Source organism: Daktulosphaira vitifoliae, unplaced genomic scaffold (genome assembly GCF_025091365.1).
Source record: "Daktulosphaira vitifoliae isolate Bord-2020 unplaced genomic scaffold, ASM2509136v1 Scaffold_3, whole genome shotgun sequence".
In the NCBI taxonomy this organism is placed as follows: Eukaryota; Metazoa; Arthropoda; class Insecta; order Hemiptera; family Phylloxeridae; genus Daktulosphaira; species Daktulosphaira vitifoliae.
The window spans coordinates 8,409,182-8,428,754 of NW_026099574.1; the positions used below are offsets into that span (position 1 = coordinate 8,409,182).

Consider the following 19,573-nt stretch of genomic DNA (forward strand, 5'->3'; position numbering starts at 1 on the left):
TATATAGCAAAATATTACTAAAAAATTTGGCATATTATAGACTGGTAGTAGCACACAGAAATAGAGTTAAAAAATTAATAAATTATAAAGTAAAATTATTTACTTTTGTAGTTGAATACTTTTATCATATCAAATTTAATTCGACAATAAATAATTTAAGAATATTAAAAATTAATGATTTTAATTGTTTGTATGGACAAATCTAGTTAAGCTACTTTTTATTTGAATAAGGAATATTTTTTTGATTTTTAAGAGTAATAACTTAAACTAATCATTAACTTAAATATCATAAACTTAAATGAATCATTTGACGTATCGTTGAAAAAAGTAGGTCTAGTGAGGGTTGGCAAAATAAATCGTAGCCAGAAAAAGAACCACATAGTAAAATAATATTAACATGAATATCAATTTCTTCTCACGAGGGGAGACTATAGTGATAAGATCCTTTATATTTATTGAAATTATTGAATCTAAATGAGATAAATATCAAATGATTTGAAAATTCTATTCTAACTCAAAAAAAAAATGCAAAATTTTAGAAGCCACAAACGGATTTGAACCTCGTACCCTAGGCGTTAAAGATCAAGGTGTTACCCATTCGGCAACTATTCGTTGATTTTTGTTGCATGATAAAATTGGCTATTTAAGCTAACTCAAATTTAAAAATTACTTTTTCGACTTTAAAAAAGTAAAAAATGTTAATAAGTATAATATCATATGTCTTATGAACTTTATTCTATGTCAATGAAATTATATAATATTCATGAAAGTCAGTTTATTCCCCTAATAAAATATTTTAAAATAAAATAAAATACAAAACCTAGAATTTTAATAAAAAATAGCATATTTTTAAATACGGTAGCCTTTTGCGCATAGAAGATAGGTCGTCGGGACAAATTTTTTTTTTTCATTTAGTAGTACATAAAATAAGCTTTAATTTGATATATGTTTAAAGGACGCAGTATTTCCGGAACATTTTCAAAAATTAAGTTGAAAAAGTTAGTTTTTGTAAAAAAGTTGCTATTTTAAATCCCCCCTGTGAGCAGAATAAGTGTTAGATTTTCAAAAAAAAATGATATCAAATGAAAGAAAATTACCTAAGGTTTCAATATAAAGAAATATTATTTTGATTAGTTAATATTTGAAAAAGTTATGGCAGTTTTAAGTACAAAAAACATCGTTATAAAAGGTGATTTTTATCGCAAATATTACATTTTTTTTATAATTTCGACAGCCATTTGCACATAGAAGATAAGGTGTCGGGACAAATTTTTTTTTTTCATTTTATAGTACATAAAATAAGCTTTAATTTGATATATGTTTAAAGGACGCAGTATTTCCGGAACATTTTCAAAAATTAAGTTGAAAAAGTTAGTTTTTGTAAAAAAGTTGCAATTTTAAATCCCCCCCCATGAGCAGGTTAAGTGTTAAATTTTCAAAAAAATTATATCAAATGAAAGGAAAATATCTAAGGTTTTAGTTTAAAAAAAAATTATGTTGATTTGTTGATTTTTGAAAAAGTTATGGAAGTTTTAAGAAAAAAAAGTGAAAAAAATGACAAAATTTGTCGATTTTTAAATTTGTAATTTTTTTGGATATTTCCCCCATTTGCGGGGAACGAGGGAAAATTTTTAAATTTTTAAGGGTAATGTCTTCAACTAGATACAATTTGTGATCTTTTGACGTATTGTTAAAAGAAATCGGTCCAGTGAGAGCTGAGAAAAAGTAGTGACAGACACAAAAAAAAAAAAAAATAAATAAAAAAAAAAATAAACACATCATGGTAAAATTAATACCTTCTCAGCTTCGCATCGAATCTAAAATAATATTTGAGTGCTATTAAAAGTATAAAAATAATAATGTAAATTAAATAATACATATAATATTAATATTTTATATAATCGTAATAATTAGGGTTTCAAAAATTCACGGAATTTTCATTAAGCCCCATCCAACTGGATTTTAAAGAGTTTAAATTAATTTAATATTCAATAATTTTAAAGCATATTTTTTAAAATATCACCCTGTAAACTTAAATTGAAAATTTAATTAGTAAACTAAAACAGTTCTTCCTTAAATTCATAGCGAATAGATCATAAATGTAAATAGTGTTTTGAACTTGGGGTTTCTTAAGTTCCAAAAATTTTTCTTGCTTCGCGCGACAAATAATTTACCATATTTTTATTTATTGATTTATATATAAACACTAATTGTTGAAACCAAAAAATGTTATCATGTTTAAAGTGAAATATACATTATATATTGACAATGTATACACTCTTAATATTACAAAATTAGATTTTAAAAAAATGGTAGCACAGTAGGGTCGCGGCACAGTATGGACGTGGCATAGTTGGGATGAGTATAGATGATATCTAACAGTGATTAAAATCACTACCGTAAGAAATGCTTCGATGCAAATCTGTAGATAATGTTTAATTTAAAGAAGTTGGTGGATTATACCAAAAGCAAAAGCAAATGCATTTCTATTTCCTTTATTATTCCTTGTTAGTAGAAAAGAAATTATTTGAGAAAAAGAGATTATTGAATGAGTAGAAAAATAGGGTCTTCAGCCCTTATATAATGTGCTACGAACGGCACAAACGGAGATTAGTATTTTGAATGTATTATGCTTTATTATAGAAACATTCAGTCATCAGTCCGTATTTCAATCAACGCAAAAGAGTTATTATAATTATTTTCTATTTTTAGTACAGTTGTGGTGTCTAAAAGTCTAAATTAAATGTGTAATAGTGTCAGTGTATTCTGTTCTGTAGGCTGAGAAATAAAAGAGGTATTGATTTTTATAAATGTTCATGAGGAGAATATTATAATTTCAAGCTTGCAATTTAATTTAATTAAAAGATAAAAAATTTTTTGATTATAAATTTGTATAACAATTAATTTTAAAGGACCAAAAAAAAGTAAAACACGACATTTTGAATAGATTATTTTTAACATATTAAAAATCAAAATTAGGTTCGATGCGAAGCTGAAAAGTATTGGTTTTACTACGATGTGTTTATTTTTATATCTGTTACTTTTTTTAGCTTTCACCGAACCGATTTCTTTCAACAATACGTCAAAATATCACAAATCGTATTTAGTCAAAGACATTACCATCAAAAATTGAAAAAATTTCCCTCGTTCCCCGTAAATGGGGGAAATCTCCAAAAAAATGAAAAATTTAAAAATCACTAATTTTCGAAAGTTTTTAAAAAATTTTACTTAAAGCTGCTATAACTTTTTCAAAAATGAACAAATCAATATAATTTTTTTTTATAGATGCATCATGTCTATACGTTTCATTTGGTATACTTTTTTTTACAAATTTGACCATTTACCTGCCCACAGGGGGGATTTAAAATGACAACTTTTACACAAAAAAATAATTTTTTAAACTTAACTTTTGAAAGTGTTCTGGAAATTCTGACATTTTTATGTATATCTTAAATCAAAGCTAATGTAATATAATTTATCATTGAAAAAAAAAATTTCGGACTTTATTTTGTCTTCACGGTGAAAATGGCTACCGAATGCTATAACTTATTGAAAAGTGTATGGATTAACATAATTTTTTTATGAGAAATAATATTTATATCCCTCTTTCAGTCGACATACTTTATCTTAATCAGGATATAAATATGGAAATAGCAGGTCATGTAGATTTTGGAATAATCCACCAATTTTTTAAAATTAAACACTATCTAAAGATTTGCATCGAAGCGTTTTTTATGATAGTGATTTTAATCACCGTCAGATATCATCTATACTTGACCCAAGTGCCCAAGTGCCCAAGTCACCATTGTGCCGCGACCCCCTTGTGCTGGATTTTTAAATTTAAATACTCATTTTTATAAATTGGTAATAATCTCAAAAAAAAGAGACCATAGACATTAATCTAATAACAAATTTGAAATATTTTTAAAATTTTTGTAAAAAAAATTAACATAAAACTATTTGCTTTATCATCGCTGCTCATAATCATCTTACTTCAATTAAATAAGTACACAATAATATAAGTATAATAACGTGTGCAATTTAAAAAAACAATCATCATAATTAAACATGTATATTAAATATTTGTAACTTTAAAGAAATTTTAGTTTTTATATAATCTTACCTATCAAATTAATAGGATTTAAATAATAATTTGGTCACATATATCTGTAAATAAAGGATTTTTACAGTAGACTTGTATTAAAATATTATTTTAAAAAACATATGTATGAAAAATATTTCATTATATAATTTTATTATATATATTATTTATAACCTTGACATCAAATGTCTTTAAAAATGATTTTAAATTATTCAACAAAGATTTATTAAACAATTCATTTATAAAATGAATATAATGTAATTAAAAATACTTTTAATTAGTTTTACTACAAGTTTCACTTAGTATAACAGCTAAATATTAAAATATGTTTCACTTGATTATTTCTACCTTTTTTAATGAATATTTACGTTTCAGTTTTAAAACAACTGTACGTATTAAAAATTTTTTTTTTTAAATATAACTTTCCATATTTATAAGACCCACATTTTTTTATTCTAATATACGAATTTTTACACTTTGCGGACACAACACTTCATGTTTATCAGAGTACCGTTTTTTCACACTGACAAACAAACAAATGCGTTCCGCTACAACGATAAAAGATTTTGACTGCATTTTCAAGGGATGCTTTTTTGTAGCAATCGTATTGTCAATTCCTGTTTTCGTTAACGTTACATATTTATCATAAAGATTAATTTCTGTCATCATGCATGGATTGGATGAGTTTATATTGTCGAACGATTCACTTACAAGACATACTTTACAATAAGGTATTCATGAAGTTTTTACAAAACGAAATATGCAAAATGAATAACAAGATAGAAAGCAGAGCTGAATTAGACCTATCAAAATATATTTTCAGTTTTTGATCATCTTTTCAAATTATACACACTGTTGACATAAAACATTTTGGTGTGAAGTACGCAAGTTATATTTAGTAATCATAAAACTAACGATTTAATTTGAATAACATAAATTAACACGACTAATTATTGGTTTAAAGCTCTGGAAACGAATTTTAGTATTATTAAAAAATATATATACAGTTAAATATATTTAATCATAAAAAATATCAAAATAAACTGTAATAGAAACTAATTTATTTATTTATAAATATATATATTGAACGTCGAAACCCTCAATTTTTAATATTAAGATGACTTTAACAACTAATGAAAATTAAGATTTTTTGATATTTTAAAGTTCTTTATTAACTTAGATTTAGATGTAACACTAATAAAGTTCATAAATATTTGTTCTCTGAAAAATTCTCTATAATAATAATATAAAAATATTTATGACTTACTTAACGCAAAAATTTAAACTCATTATTAAATGTTAAAAACTGTAATTTTCCAGAAATTAACAGTTAAGGATATTGTAATAAAAATTATGATATTTCAGTAGAGCTTAATTTAGATACTTTTATTATTATAAAAATATGATTTGTTACAATCAGATTAAACAATGTTTTGTTAAAAACTCAGCGGTATTCATGTAATAGATCAAAAAATTGTTATATTTATAGTTTTACTTGTACTGTTTTTATTAATCAGTCAAAATATTATTTTTCCCGAATAATAATAAATGGTACCCAACTAATATTTGTCAGGAAATTTTCCTTTAAATTGGTTCTTGTACAAATACACCAAGTGTTCTTCCATAAATATGGCATTAAGTAGTTTTTTATAGCTAAAAGATGTCTAAGTTTGTATAGCATAGAAATAAAGGAACCTAACTCAAAACTTGACTACAAAAGTTATACCACGGTACCATTTAAAATTTGTATCAATTGGATTCATATAGACTAAAAAACTATTATTAAGTTTCTATTTGGTTTATTAGTCTGTTTAAATCTGTACAAACTTTTAACGGATGTGTGGTATAACTATTATAACCATGTTTTGAGTTAGGCTTACTTATTTTATGGTATGAGCACGCTGAATTAATATTAGTTTGAAACCGTAGTAGTGTTATAACCTAAAAATTTGATACTTTTTATTGTTTTCGTGATAACACATCTCGTTATTCGTCCGTACGTGTGCACTTATATATTAATAGTTTTACTTGAATTTCTTTTTTTAAAGATAATTTTTGTGGTACGTATAAAATTTGTTTTGAGCCTTCATTAATCATTAATTTTTTCCCTGAATATTGTGAAATAATTTCGTATAACTTAACAGTAAGTATCTAAAACTAATTTTTCTTAGAAACAATATAAATAATCATGTTTTTTTATTAGCGGGTGAAAATGCACAATAAAGATTTAATTAAAGCTAGTTGGGCAGATGAAGTTGAAAATCACTTAGAAAAAACTACCTTACCTCCACCAAAAGTTGAACAACATGGTAATACCAAAACTATTACTGAATACCGATGGAATAAAGATGATAAAAAAGAAAAAGTCGTACGAACTTACAAAATTGAAAGACGTATTGTTTCTAAAAGCATTGCTGAAAGAAAAGGTTGGCCCAAATTTGGAGACTCAAAAAATGATAAACCAGGACCTAATATTGCAACTACTATACCCGCTGAAGAAATTCAAATGCAATTCCTAACTGGGAAAGATGGTGATAAGCTTGAAGATAATCCATTAGATAAAATAAAGAATGTCAATATGAATATCAAATGCCGTAATTGTGGTGGTGAGCATTGGTCTTTCTCATGTCATTTCAAGGGTACTGGTTTAGTAGTGGAAGACAAAAAACTAGTTCAAGAAAAAATTATTGAACCAGAAAAAAATACGAGTACTAACAGGTAATTAATTGTTTTTTAGTAATTGTGAATTAAAACTTTTATTTAACCTTTTTTACATTTTTTTAGACCTTACATTCCACCATTAGCTCGAGAAGGTGCTACAAATACAGCTGGTAAACGTGATCCATACAGTCGTAACTTTGATGAAGTTCCAGCCATTCGTATTGAAAACTTATCTGAAAGTACTTCTGAAGCTGATTTGAGTGATCTTGTTAGTAAATTTGGTCAAGTATCAAGAATTTTCTTGGCTACTAACAAAGTTACTGGTACTTGCAAAGGATATGCTTTTGTTAATTTCAAGTCTAGAATGGATGCAGAAAGAGCTATTAAAAATCTTCATGGTTATGGTTATGATCATTTAATTTTAAATGTTAGTTGGTCCACAAATAACCATAAAAGCAGTAACTATTAAAAACTAAAGATTGTTTGATTGGATATTAAACATTATTCAGAATAAAATACATAAGTTTACCTTAAAAGATTTTTTATTTATGTAGAAATTATTGTTATTTCATTTATCCATTATATACTTAATACTTAATGCATATATATTTCTTGATGATTCGTATCTAAAACATTATTTTAATATTCTGATGTAATAGTTATACAATTAAGAATTATTTATACATTTGGTTATTGATGCAAATTTATAATTTTTGTGTTTATTAAATTCGTTTTAAATTTATATACAAGTTAATTAATTGAATAACCAAAATATTTTGTATTGATATTGTATTTTGATTGATAGATTTTTAGATGTCTGATAAAATATAGTATTTTTTGGAGAATAGTGGTTAAAAAGGGCAGAATAAAAAAAAGTGGTCTTAATATGATACAATTATTTAATGAATTAAAAAACTTCTTAAATTTAATTTATATAAAGTATTCAAAATCAGATCTAGACAATCTTAAGTAAGTTAGATTGAAGTCTTCAATATTTCTTCTCACAATTAAAATCTTAGACTGATTTCAATTCTAAAGCATTAATTTTATGAACTATTGAAAAAATCAGATTTTTATTTTTTTTACTAATATGATCGTTCATTAGGAGTCTTAGTAGAAAATTCCCTTTAGACTTATGACTACTAATTAATTAAAAATAATACAAGAAATGACTGCTCTTTTGTACAAGACATCAGACAGGTAACTAAGATTTTATTTTGAAAGAAATGGAGTTCAATCAAAAAATTTCAATGCCTATTCAATAATATCAACCTATTATTCAATGTGATTTATTAAGAATATTGCCTCTAATATTTTTCTCGAGATAAAAAAATTATAACAAACTTATTTTTCAAAATTAGAAAATGTTACATTAAAAAAAAAAAAAAAATGCTTACCTTTTTAGGAGGAATCACATGATCGACAGTACTAAATCACTCTATATAAGAATTTAACAATAATTTTTCTACTCTAAAAGTTCACTTTATTTTATTTTACAGTTTTTTTTCTCGTTGCTAACAAATTTTTTTTTTTTAATTATCTCTTAATAAGTATGACTTATTTTAAGATACCCCTACTTATATACAAAGATAGGCAAGTTAATGGAAATAATTAATTCACACTAAGTATGATCAATGTTGATAAATTAACAATTAAAATTTAAAAAATTATAAATTTAACTAGCTTAGATAAAATTTTTTTTTAACTTAACTAGTTTAAAAAAGTTTATTTCATTTAAAATTAATTTTTTGGCTAAAATCTATTAAAATCATTTTTTATTGGTTGGTGATGTTAGAGAAAACTAAGAATTAATTTTCAACTATTAAAGTTGAATCTTTTTCCACGCCTTAATCCAAACTACTTTGGGTTGGTCACCTTTATCCTAAACTTCCACTTGACACGATCTCCCACATCATCTACATTTACATCAGTCGTTCCCATATCACATTCAATAACATCTTTCCCTCTCTTTTTTGGTCTTCCTTCAACATTCATTTCTATAACTGTTCTTACAGCTTCCGATTCGTCTCTCCTCATAACATGACTAAACCATCTAAGTCTATATTTTCTTATCTTATCCACAATTGACGCTACACCTATACTCTCTCTTATATGTTTGTTCCTTATCCAATCTTCTCTAGTCACCTCACTCAACCATCTAAACATTCTCATCTCTGCTACACTCTCTGCTCTACTTTCTTGTCAACCACCCAACACTATGAACCATACATCATTGCTGGTCTCACTACAATATAGAACTTACCTTTAGCCGCATTAGAATTCTCTTGTCGCTTAAAACACCAGACGTTTCTCTCCACTTTCACTTAATCCTGTGTCTTTCATCCTCGTCATTACCGCCGCTCTTTTGCACAACTGATCCAAAATACTTAAAACAATCCAACTCTCCTATTACATCTTTGATTATTGTCACTGCTCTCCTCATTTCACCTACCTCGTGTTCTCTTTTGTCAATTTGTACTTTATATATTTTGTCTTACTGCTACTTATTCTTAAACCCTTTTCTTCAAGAGCTGATCTCCACACCTCTAGCCTTTGATTAATTTTCTCCTATTAACACTATATCGTCAGCAAACAACATATACCATGGCACTTCTCCTTGTATTTGTCTAGTAATTTCATCCATCACTATAGAAAATAAGTAAGGGATTAAAGTAGAACCTTGGTGCACTCTTACTCTTACACTAAAACCTGTTACTCCTACATTTTTTGCCTTTGTACAAGTATCATCTTACATATCCTCTATTATATTAATGCACCTTTTCAGGACTCCTTTTCTTATTAATGCTCATTTTAACACCTTTTGGTATTCTATCATACGCTTTCTCCAAATCTATAAATACCATACACAGCTTTTTCTTTTTTCCCTATAATTTTCTATTAGTTGCTTCACACAAAATAATGACTCCATTATTGACTTACCAGGCATAGATCCAAACTGGTTTTTAGATACCGATGTTTCATTTCTTATTCTCTTAGCTATTATTTTCCCAAATTTTCAAATTATGACTCATAAGCTTTATGCCTCTATAATTTCAACACTCCTGTTTGTCTCCTTTACTTTTAAATATCGACACCACAATACTATTCCTCTATTCATTTGGAATTTTCCCATCTAATAAGATTTTATTTAAAAGATCCTTCAACCACCTTATGCCAACACCACCTAATATTTTCCATACTTGTACTGACACTTCATCTGGTCCTAATGCTTTATTCTTTTTCATTGATGCCATAGTCTCCCATACCTCTTTCTCACTAATTAAATCTACCAGCCCTCCGTTTCACAAGATATACTTTAATGTCACTTTTAGATACTCCTCATTCAGTAATTTTTCAAAATATTATTTCCACCCTTTTTTACATCATCACAGGATAGAATCCTATTAACAACACTTTTTATACACCTTACATAGTGGTAATCTTTAGACCTTTTTTCTCTTACTTTTGCAAGTCTATAGACTTCTTTTTCGCTTTCCTTTGTTCCTAGCCTATTATACAATTCATCGTACCTTTTAAACTTGGAAAAAATATATTAATAATAACAAAAAAATTTTTTATTCGTTTTGTTTATTTTTGTGTTTGTTGTACTGTTTTATCTTTAAAACTAGCTATTAAAAAAAATCAGTTAAAAATCATATACATTTTTTAAAAAATAATGAAAATTATAATTATTGTTATGTAAATATAATATATGGGGGAGAAATTTCCATTTTTTTTTTATTTAACCACGTATAAAGTGTATAAAGACATACATTTTTTTTATGAAATATTGAATTTAGCTTAACTGTTATTTTAACTAATTAACTAAAAAAACTAAGTTATTTCATCGGAAAATTAAATTAGTTAAGTTAAAAAGTTAATTAGAAAAATAATTAACTAGTTAAGTTGACAAGTTAAAAAAAAAATAACTTTTTAACTAGTTAATACCCACTATTGCTTATATACAAGTCTGCCTAAGATTTAACTGATGAGAAGTGTAATCCATTAGAAAATTACCTTAATTAATAATTAAAAAATTATATTTTCCATTTATTTAAGTACATTAGATAAGTTATTATTTTAATATAGTTTTTGATAATATTGACGTAACACAAAAAAATACCTTAAACAAAACACACGGAAAGGGAGTAGAGTAGCATAGTGTGTACAAAAATTATGTTGAGTCTGCTGCCTGGGTATTCACGTACACGTGATCATACAGCAGTTATCGTGCTCGGCTGACACTCCGCATTAGCTGTGGGTGTCGAAAGGCCGTTGTTATAGGAAGGGAATAAGGGTAACACTTAGGTATGAAGTGTAGACGAAGTGCAAGACACAAATACTTTTGGTATAGGAGAGAATAAAGAACAGGGGTAGCCGAGTATGAGGTGCAGACGAAGTGCAAGGTACAAGTACTCTGAAATTTCGAGGACGAGAGTAGGTAGGTGAAAAAGGAAAAACAAAGACTTGACTTTATGCAATAAGCCGGACAGCGACAATTGAGTACTGAGACTGATGAATGACGCAAAGCACTGGATCGACTGACGTCGATGGCCAGATCTTATGGGTTTAAATAGTAATTCGGGCGATTACCAATTTTGAAATAAATATTAATCGTCCATTCATTAGTCTCTAGAAGCGGATGCGCTGTCTGTATTTTATTACAATAACTTTTTAAAATAATGGTAAGGTGACAACATCACAATATTACGTGTCTAATTATATGAAAGAAAACACTAGAATAAATTTCTTGTGTAATGATAACAGTATAAATCGTTTCATTGATAATAATTATCACGAACTAAGAAATTGAAGTGTGTGATAATAACTCCTACTGATACTGAGCACGTGATACAAACGATTAAAAATATATTTTTAAGGTGTTAGTGATCATTACTCAAGTCAATAACTTTATAAATTACAGATTTTACTACTTCAATAATTACATTGTTTATTATTAACATTAATTAAATATTATTTAAAATGACTAATAATGATTTTGAAATGTCTTCAGATCAAGATTCCGAAGAAGAAGTAAGTAATTTACTGTTAAATTATTTTTTATTTCATAAGATGTCAAACAAACTTTATTAACTCATAAAAATTATTGTTATTTGAATCGTGTATTCATTAAATGAGTTAAATCTAGAAAGTCAAATTTTAGAATATATATAATAAAAATTTATAATTTTCTTAAACATTTCATCTAAAATTATAAATATATATATATATATATTAATGTTTTAAAAGAGATAATATTTGATTATTATAAAAAAGAAAATATTTTTCTATGCAAACATTTTTAAGTGAGGTATCAATTTTTTTATTAATACAATTAATTTTTAGCTATTAGAGTTGTATGCTGCCGGAAAGTTAAAACCAGGATTAAATATACCAGTTGATCCCAAAAAAGAATTCATTAATAATATTGTAAGTTATTAATTCATAATTTTTATTTCATCTGTGCAAATTATCAATCAATTTCATATAGTTTATATATTAAGTTCAAAAATCAACAATTCTAGTAAAATTTTTATTAAAAAGTAATAACAAAATTATTATTTTATTTTGATTTAGTTAAAAATTTGACTAAATGATTTTGATTGATTTATTTATAAATAGCCTAAATGAAATGTACATAAATTTTTATTTATCTTAAAACTAACATATTTTTAGGGAGGTTTAAATGATGCCTTGAAATCATTTCAAAGTAGCCTTCCATGGTCAGAAAGACTTGATATTGTGGCTGAAACGGCGCCTCTAGCTCCTGAACTATCTATGGAGGTCAGTATATTTATTGAATAAGTGTCTTTTATAGTGAGTTGGATTTGGGTTAAACTGTAAATTATCAATAATTTATATAATCCATCATTAAATAAAATAAAATTATACTATATAAAATAGTTAAAAATTAAACAAACCACCTACTGTTGCGTATGGGTCAATCCATGCCAAATCATCCAGAAGTGAATTTTTAGGGTTTATTCTTGATGCCATAAACAGATTAAATCAACTTTTTTTTCTTTTTTTTTATGACCATTCCATTTTTATCGCCATTTCAATGTAAAAAATGTTAAAAATAGCCAGAATGTTAATAAACACACATATTATTCAATATTAACTCAATTGAATTAAAATTTTAGAATTAACCTTAAAGTTTATAAAAAAAAAATTATGTGAAATTTCAAACTTTAATGACTTTCTAAAAATGAAGCTTTTTTGTAAAAATTGGTGTTTTTGAGCTCACTAAAAACCATTAAGAAGCTATTATTTTATGGTGATTTTCAAATGTGGTATTGTATAGTGTATAATCTATGTTTCAACTAAATTTCAAATATTTAAAACAATTTTCTTGGGATTTAGAGGCCTACAAATTTAGAAATTTTAGAAAAAGACGCGTATTCCAGATGTATTATCTCTGTTAGGGGACCTAATTTCAAAAAAAATATTTTTTAATTTTTTAGTTACATATCTGCTTAATACACCATAAAAATTTGAAGTTTGAAATAAAAGTTTAACATGTAAAATTTATCATTAGAAAATCAGTAAAAATCTGCTCAAAATTTAATGAAACAGAAGATTTTATTGAATCTTTAATTAATAAAATTATTAAACTGTAAATTGTTAAACTCACTTATCAGCTTAACAAACCACTATTAAAAACACAATGTGTGTACTCAAGTAGAAACTTTAAATTTTCATAACTTTTATGCTATGCTTTGCTAATAAAATTTTTTATATATACTTTTAATTGGAATGAAAAACTAAATTGAAAAAAGTTTTTTATTAACTGAATATTGTGCTAAAATACATTTAATTTTATAATGAGCAATTAAAATTATCAATTAAGTGGTTCAAACTAAATCTGAAAAATGGACAAATTATACATGTCTTAACTCATATTAAGTTTGACAAATATAATGAATAAGAAGTAAAATATTAATTTTAACGCAACCAGAGTTGTTAAAAAACATTTTTAAAAATAAAAAAATCTGTTTAAAATATAAATAAACAATTTAAAACATCCCATAAGATCATTTTAAATGTTGATTTTTTTGGTATTTTAAACAAGTAGTGTAAAATGTAACAATCTTGCTAATTGCATGAGACAATAATAAAAATTAAATGTGACATTTCGTTATTAATGATATGTTCGTTTTTTTTTTTTTATCTAACATATTAATTTCAAAGTTACCTTACTATTTATTAAATTGTTCACTTTGTAGTAAAATTTAAATTATATTTCAGCTAACTGAACAGCAGCAATTTTTAAAAGCAGGCAAAATTGATGAAGTAGCTTTAAATGATTTTAAGCGTGAAACTATGTTCCACCGACATGCTCAAACTGCAGTTATGACTGGCATTGAATTATTACATAAGCATAATATACCAACACATCGTCCAGAAGATTATTTTGCTGAAATGTTCAAATCTGATGAACACATGCAGAAAGTACGACATGCCCTTTTACAAAGAAAAGTTGAACTTGAACAGACAGAAAAGGTTAGACGTATACGACAAGAAAAGAAGTTAGCCAAAGAAAAACGGGTTGCTGCTGTCCAAGAAAAACACAAACAAAAAAGAGATTTGAATGAAAATATTAAAAAGTTTAGAAAAGGATTAAGAAATGATTTAGATTTTTTAGAAACTGATGGTAGCAAAAAAAATCAAAAGCAAGAAAATTCGAAAGAAAAAAAAAATCTTACCAGGTAAACCAAAATAACTTAAAGAATAACTATTTTTGAATTAGTTAAAAAAAAAATTTCTTTTACCATTTTTAAACAAAGTTCAAAATTTTACTAAAAGTAGTTGTAGTTCTTTCTAGAAAATAAATATTTTTCTACAAGGAGTGTTCAGAATATAAGAAACTATTTTCTTCTAAAATAAGAATAAGAATGTGATTGTTATTAAAATTGTAAGAATGTTAACATTTGAATAAATTAAGCAATGAGATAAATAATATTTAATACCATTGATAATCTGTACATAAATAAATTACTCTTAGAATTTTCGTTATGTATTCTAACTTAATATGTAATTGAATTTCATGAGAAAATCAATTGGTATTCTATGTTTTTATTTCTGGGAAATACAAGTTGTATAGGTAAATTTTGTTTAAAGAAGTATTTTTCATTGATTGTATAAATACTAAGTATTTATACATTTATATAATTGAGACGTTGACATGAAAAAGAAACTAAGTACAAAATATCAACTTTCTATTCTTGTGGAAAACTAATAAGTACAAATTCTTATTACATAATGAAATAATTTAATCAAATTTCTGGATAAATTATGAATAGTGTAGAAAACAAAAATGACTTATTCATGTGGTTTAGATAAACACTTTATTCTTTCTAGCACAAAAATAAAAAATTTAGTTTCTGTGTTTAAATTCCTTTCTATGTGATCACCTCAATTATTATCTTAAAACTCAAATGTTTTAATTTTACTAATTATTGTTATTTTCCAATAATTTTGACCTACTATTAGATTTAATTAGTTTGAATTTCTAATTGAACTAATAAACAAATATTTTGGTTTGATTTTAATCAACTTTAAGTTTATAAGTTAAACATTTTGTAACATCCTTTTAAAATAATCTAGTTATAATTAACCTTAAATTATAATTCTCTATTTGATATTTTCATTTTATGTTTATAGATCACAACATAAAAGAAAAGGTAAAGATGCAAAGTATGGATTTGGAGGGAAAAAAAGAGGAATGAAAGGTAACACTAAAGAGAGTACTTTTGGAGGAAGTATGAAATCAAAAGGTAAAAATAGAGGTAGTATAAATAAAAAAAAAAGAATGTCAATGAAAAATAAATAATTATACTTTGTAAATGTTTTTTTATCATAAAATAATAATCATTTAATATTTTAAATTATGTTATTTTTTTAAAAATTGCATTTAATTATTAGTACTTTCTTCCTAAAGTGTCCTGAATGTTATATTTTACCATAATCAAGGAATTTTAATACTTAAATAAAAGATTATATTTAAGTTGTCAAAATGTATAGTACTATACTACTTAAGAAAAAGCGTACTTCTTTGTTAGTAATTCAAGTTATACTTTTTTTGAAAATTTCAGTGTTTGCATAATTTTTTAGGTCTTTCAAAATAATAATTTATATATTATTTTTATAAGAGTACAAATGATTCAACTAATTAAGGTAGGCTATGATTACCAAATAAAAACGATTTTATGTATTTATTTTTGAATAGCATGATGAATGTCACAAATAATGACAAATATTTTCATTAATTAGAAAAATAACGAAATGTTGTGTTTTTTTTTATCTCTAAACTGAATTTGTGCTCCCTTTCAGTTATGAATAATTACTGGCTCATAACCTATTTTAAGACAAACTTACAAGCTATCTAAATTATCCATACTTCTCGTTATAACTTATTAAAATTTTCTTATATATTTAAATAAAACGTATATATAAGATAATATCTTATATATATTATATATTTTATCACATTTATTATTTATTTACTATATACACTACATTAATTATATGTTACTATTGATACAGCTTAATAAGAAGCAATACCGTATCTTCCTCCTCCAAAATTTTTTCCAAAATATACTTATATATAAGTTATATATATGTTCCGCCAGGTTTTGATATCTTTAATAACTTTTAAACCATCAAATATATATTTTTTTTAAATTATTTTTACAGTTTTAGACTATTAAAAACAAACATCGTCTTTGTCTATAGTTATTCAATTTAGTGGATAACATGATTATTAAAGACAATACTTATCAATTTATTAAATTAAAAATACTACTCTAAATAAATATCTTAACGTTTCTAAATTACATATTTTGCACACGCATCTATTTGTGCATAACACAATTTGCATAGGCACAATTTCAACAAATTGTAAAGCAGTTTGTTTAAGTATCTCATTTCCTAGATATATTGTAATACATCTTTGGTATCATCTTTAAAATAATAAAGAATTATTACAAATAAACCTGTATACATTTTTACTAACGTGTTATATTTTTCTAATTGCATTTCTTTAGTAACATGACATGTTTTTATACATTTATTGTCACTTCATACATAGAGTTTAATCCGCGCGATATATATACGTAATGTTTTAATAATACTACCCAACATATTTTACCTTTTGTACGCTATTACCACTTCATTCAATTGCTTTACAACTGTATGTCATTATTACAATAATCACATAAAATGTTGAAGCTCGTATTTTTGTCAATTAGTTCCCTTTACATTTAATTAACTTTATTTGTTACTTTATAAGACCTTCAAAATAACTGCAAGAACCATCATTCATTTCTCGATATCCACTTCAACAACGTCGAGCTAACTAAAGAAGATGAAGAAGGTAGATTACTCCACTAAAATTACTTCAGTCTACTAAAAAGACATTTTTTTTTGTATTACTGTCGGCCAAAAAAACTTTTTATAAAGTTATAGTAGGCCAAATCAAATGTTAAAAAGTCAGTTAGTCTGTTAATCGACTTGAGTGGTCCCTTAAAAAAAATAACATCGCTACACGATATCTACTTTTTAAATTAACGGAATTTGCTTGAATAATAACTTCAACTTAAAAATCGCCTTAAAATATACAATAAATGAAATAAGTAAATATTTGAAAAACTATTTCGATAATATATAATACAAATATTTTGAGGTAAATGTTCTACATTTATTCTCAATAATATATTTTCAAAAATATTTTAAGTAAATATTTAAAAATATATTTAGTTAAATATTCTGTATTCTCAAAATACATATAAATAAATATTTAAGAAATTTTTTTGTCATCTTATTGCGATAAACAAATATATTTTTTAGTTATTATATTTATAAGATATTTTTAAATGTGTGTTGTAGAAATATGTAGGAAGTATTGCAACTAAGAATATTTTATTGAAATTCTCAAAAAAAAAAAAATATTTACTAAATTTTCACCTATATAAATAAATATTTATTAAGCTTATTTTTGCATATTTAGTATATTTGATTATTTTTGTAATAAATTAAATATTGACAAATTCATGTGTATATATGTATTTATAAATACAGGTTGGAACAGATATAAACTATATGAGAGTGTATGAATTGTATACACATAAAGGCAAACCTTAATTATAAAATATAATTAAATTATTCTTGATTTAAAAAAAAAGTTTTTATGGCCTTTTTTGATCATTATCTTATATTCTTTATTATTACTTATATCTCTTCTATATACCACCCAAATTATACATGTATTACATCGCAATACATGTATATAGGGATTGGCGCCACTGCTTGATTGTATGCCATATTATAATTTTACTTTCTTTACAAGAGGCAAACTATGTTTTAAATTATCACTGTCGCTCATATTTTAGTGTTGCAGTTATTATTTACAAATAATTTACAGGCAATTTGTTCCAAAGTAAACAACAACACTATAAATGCTATAGGTATAAAATTTTAGCGCAGTGTGATAGAAGGGAATGGCATATTTCCAAGGGTCGTGTTCCCTGTTGTACCCTAATGAGTGCTATAAATATTCTATAGGTATAAGAAAATAAATAGGAGATCACATATTTTCCAGGGGGTAAAATTTACCTCTTGCTCATAAGCGTTTACATCTAGCGCATAATGTGCTTAAAGAACCACTTTTTGAGGATTTTTCAAAGGGGACATGCTCTTTTCCTTACTACCCAATGGAAGCCGCCCACCTATAGCGTATGATGATACGTTAAATTGTTTAATTATCGTATATTTTTCAAGGGGGATGCGTGTCCCCCTACCCCTTAATTGTAATTCTCATGCATACGCTATTGGTCAACGAGTTTTAGCACGGCGGGCTGGGTGGGGTATTGCGAACCGAGTGAAAAGGTTGTCACGTCGAGAGCCGGTCTGACACACTGTAAAAGTTCTTCCACATGAAATGAAATGAAGTAAAATAAAATTTTGTTTCAGTTCATGACTTATCAAATAGAATTTTAATCTCACTATTAATATTTCATTTGTATTCTTTTAAAATTAGTCTAGCTTAAAAAATATATAAATTTTCGGTGATTAAAATAATTGCAATTATTTTTCCGAAATAAAATACATGTAAATTTTTTATATCTATGGTACTATTTTAATAAAATAATGCAGTCCATATAATATATCGTATATTGTAAGATAAGCTGTAATTAAAATAGTTATTTTTTTAAAATTAGAAATATTTATTAGATAAAATTGATTAGCAATTTTATTACTGATTGTAAGAATGAAAAAAATAAAAAGTTTTCACTTAAAAATTATCGATGTTAATTTTTTAATGAAATTTTAACTGACAATTTATCATCGAAAATTGTTTACATACACATGTGTTTTTGTTTAAATATAGATTGAATTATTTACTCGGAAAAATATGTTGGTAGAAATTGTAATACCTATAACATGCAAATAAAGCGTCTGCACACAAGTAGTTTTCACACATTCTTTTTTTAATATTTGCAATGGGTTTTTTCAACTACGATTAAAATTATTTGCACTTGTCACGTTTATAAGCGTGTCATTGTTAGATCTCAAGACTGAGAATTATTTTATTTCCCTCGTGTAATGTTATTTGTTGATGTATGCATACATGTCTGTAGTACGAATTATTAATAAATATGTAGTATGTGAACTGACGTCGTCACTTTTGAATATTAAATATTGAGTTTGACAGTGTCGCGCACCTGTAGGAGGACTTGACTAGTCTACGGCACGTCTAATAAAACAGGCCCTACAGTGTTAAGTTAACACTGTTAACGTTGATTTTCACAA

The 19,573-nt window shown here is 25.4% G+C and overlaps 2 protein-coding genes and 1 long non-coding RNA gene across 3 annotated transcripts; 2 read left to right on the forward strand and 1 right to left on the reverse strand.

The window, feature by feature from the left end:
• Positions 1 to 6,079: 6,079 nt before the first annotated feature.
• Positions 6,080 to 7,299, forward strand: LOC126902529 (eukaryotic translation initiation factor 3 subunit G-like). The gene is made up of 3 exons (XM_050679906.1): positions 6,080 to 6,245; positions 6,306 to 6,820; positions 6,887 to 7,299. Exons 2-3 carry the CDS (start codon positions 6,315 to 6,317, stop codon positions 7,230 to 7,232), a joined length of 852 nt encoding a protein of 283 aa, XP_050535863.1. The 5' UTR covers positions 6,080 to 6,245; positions 6,306 to 6,314; the 3' UTR covers positions 7,233 to 7,299.
• Positions 7,300 to 11,598: 4,299 nt separating this feature from the next.
• On the forward strand, positions 11,599 to 15,651 carry LOC126902528 (probable rRNA-processing protein EBP2 homolog). Its single transcript, XM_050679905.1, has 5 exons — positions 11,599 to 11,797; positions 12,110 to 12,193; positions 12,440 to 12,547; positions 14,012 to 14,472; positions 15,428 to 15,651. Exons 1-5 carry the CDS (start codon positions 11,747 to 11,749, stop codon positions 15,594 to 15,596), a joined length of 873 nt encoding a protein of 290 aa, XP_050535862.1. The 5' UTR covers positions 11,599 to 11,746; the 3' UTR covers positions 15,597 to 15,651.
• LOC126902552 (uncharacterized) lies at positions 12,440 to 12,857 on the reverse strand. Its single transcript, XR_007703251.1, has 2 exons — positions 12,692 to 12,857; positions 12,440 to 12,601 (listed from the first exon to the last, which is right to left on the reverse strand). It is a non-coding gene; the product is annotated as an uncharacterized LOC126902552 (long non-coding RNA).
• Positions 15,652 to 19,573: the final 3,922 nt, after the last annotated feature.